Raw genomic sequence first — 1,506 nt, 5'->3', positions numbered from 1 at the left:
CAAAAAAACAAACATGGGGCAAAAGATAATGGTTATTAAGACCTTTTTTGAGAACTATAAACCTGGAGGAAGAAGAGGAGAAGGAGAGTAATCCTTTAGTGACAGATACTTTGCTATCCCCCTTAATCTTTACCACAACTTGAGAAGCACATAATACTATGCCTTCCTACATTAGAGAATATTAAGACTCCACAGTGTCAAACAACTCATCAAGGCCACATAGTTATAAGATAAATGGGGTAGAAACGTTTATGAGATGTGGGTGTACTGTTGAAAAATGATCGAATTATAAATTCTTAAGAGGAAACCCAGTCTTCCCAATCATTTTCCGAATGGCCAGCTGTACATCTTTGTTCCTGAGGCTGTATACCATAGGGTTCAACAGTGGGGTGATGATGGTATAGGTCACTGTCACCAGCCTGTCTTTGCCTGATGTATATCTGGCCGAGGGTCGCAGGTAGACAAAGGAAGCACAGCCATAATGGACAATGACCACAATGAGATGAGAGGCACAGGTGGAGAAAGCTTTTCGCTTACCTTCAGCTGATGGGATCTTCAAGATGGTACGGAGAATAAAGCCATAAGATATGCAGATAAAGATCAAGGGCACAATGAGTACCAAGACCCCACAGATGAAGATGATCAGTTCATTGATGTAGGTTTCAGCACAGGCAAGACGGATGACCGGTGAAATATCACAAAAGTAGTGATTGATCTTGTTAGAGTCACAGAAGGGGAGGCTAAAGACTAAACTTGTTCCCACCAGAGAAATTAGGAAGCCACTAACAATACAAATTGCTACCAGTTGTCCGCATACCTTCCAGCTCATAAGGATGGGATAATACAAAGGCTGGCAGATGGCAGCATAACGATCATAACCCATCACTCCCAGGAGCAGGCAATTGGTGACAGCAAAACCAAGGAAGAAAAACATCTGAGTGGCACAACTCATGAAGGAGAGTGTCCTGAGTATAGAGAGCAGATTGATAAGCATCTTGGGCAGGATGACAATTGTGTAGAAGATCTCAGAGGTAGAGAGGACACATAGAAAGAAGTACATGGGTGTGTGGAGGCTGTGATCCAGGCGGATGACTGAGATAATGGTGATGTTTCCACTCAGGATGATCAAGTAGAGGCAGAGAAAGACCACAAAGAGGACAAGCTGAAATTCTCCAAAGCTGGAGAAACCTAGCAGTAAGAACTCAGTAACACAGGAGGAATTGGCCATGGAGAGCTGATCCCGTGGAATAAAGCCAATATGATCAGGTGCAGAAGCCTTTGGAGCTGAGAAGTCAGGGAGACTTACCCTCATAAAGTAGCTAGCACCAGTCTGATATGAATGATAAATAACTGGTATGGGAAAGAAAAAAAGCGCTGAAAATTAGCCAGAATTATCCTAAACTAACATGCACTCACAGTGCTATTTTTCTGCCAAAGAATTTAGCAACTAATTTGAAGACAAGTGTTCACATGAAGTGTACAGATATTTGCTCAAATAAAGCCTAT

General features: G+C 42.3%; 1 protein-coding gene across 1 annotated transcript; it reads right to left on the bottom strand.

The window, feature by feature from the left end:
* Positions 1 to 286: 286 nt before the first annotated feature.
* LOC103566825 (olfactory receptor 10R2-like) lies at positions 287 to 1,228 on the bottom strand. The gene has a single exon (XM_008543358.1). It carries the CDS (start codon positions 1,226 to 1,228, stop codon positions 287 to 289), a length of 942 nt encoding a protein of 313 aa, XP_008541580.1.
* Positions 1,229 to 1,506: the final 278 nt, after the last annotated feature.

Source organism: Equus przewalskii, unplaced genomic scaffold, assembly GCF_037783145.1.
Source record: "Equus przewalskii isolate Varuska unplaced genomic scaffold, EquPr2 ChrUn-6, whole genome shotgun sequence".
Lineage (NCBI taxonomy): Eukaryota > Metazoa > Chordata > Mammalia > Perissodactyla > Equidae > Equus > Equus przewalskii.
Note: the sequence above shows the minus strand (reverse complement) of the source record. Positions and strands in the feature narration are given on the sequence as shown.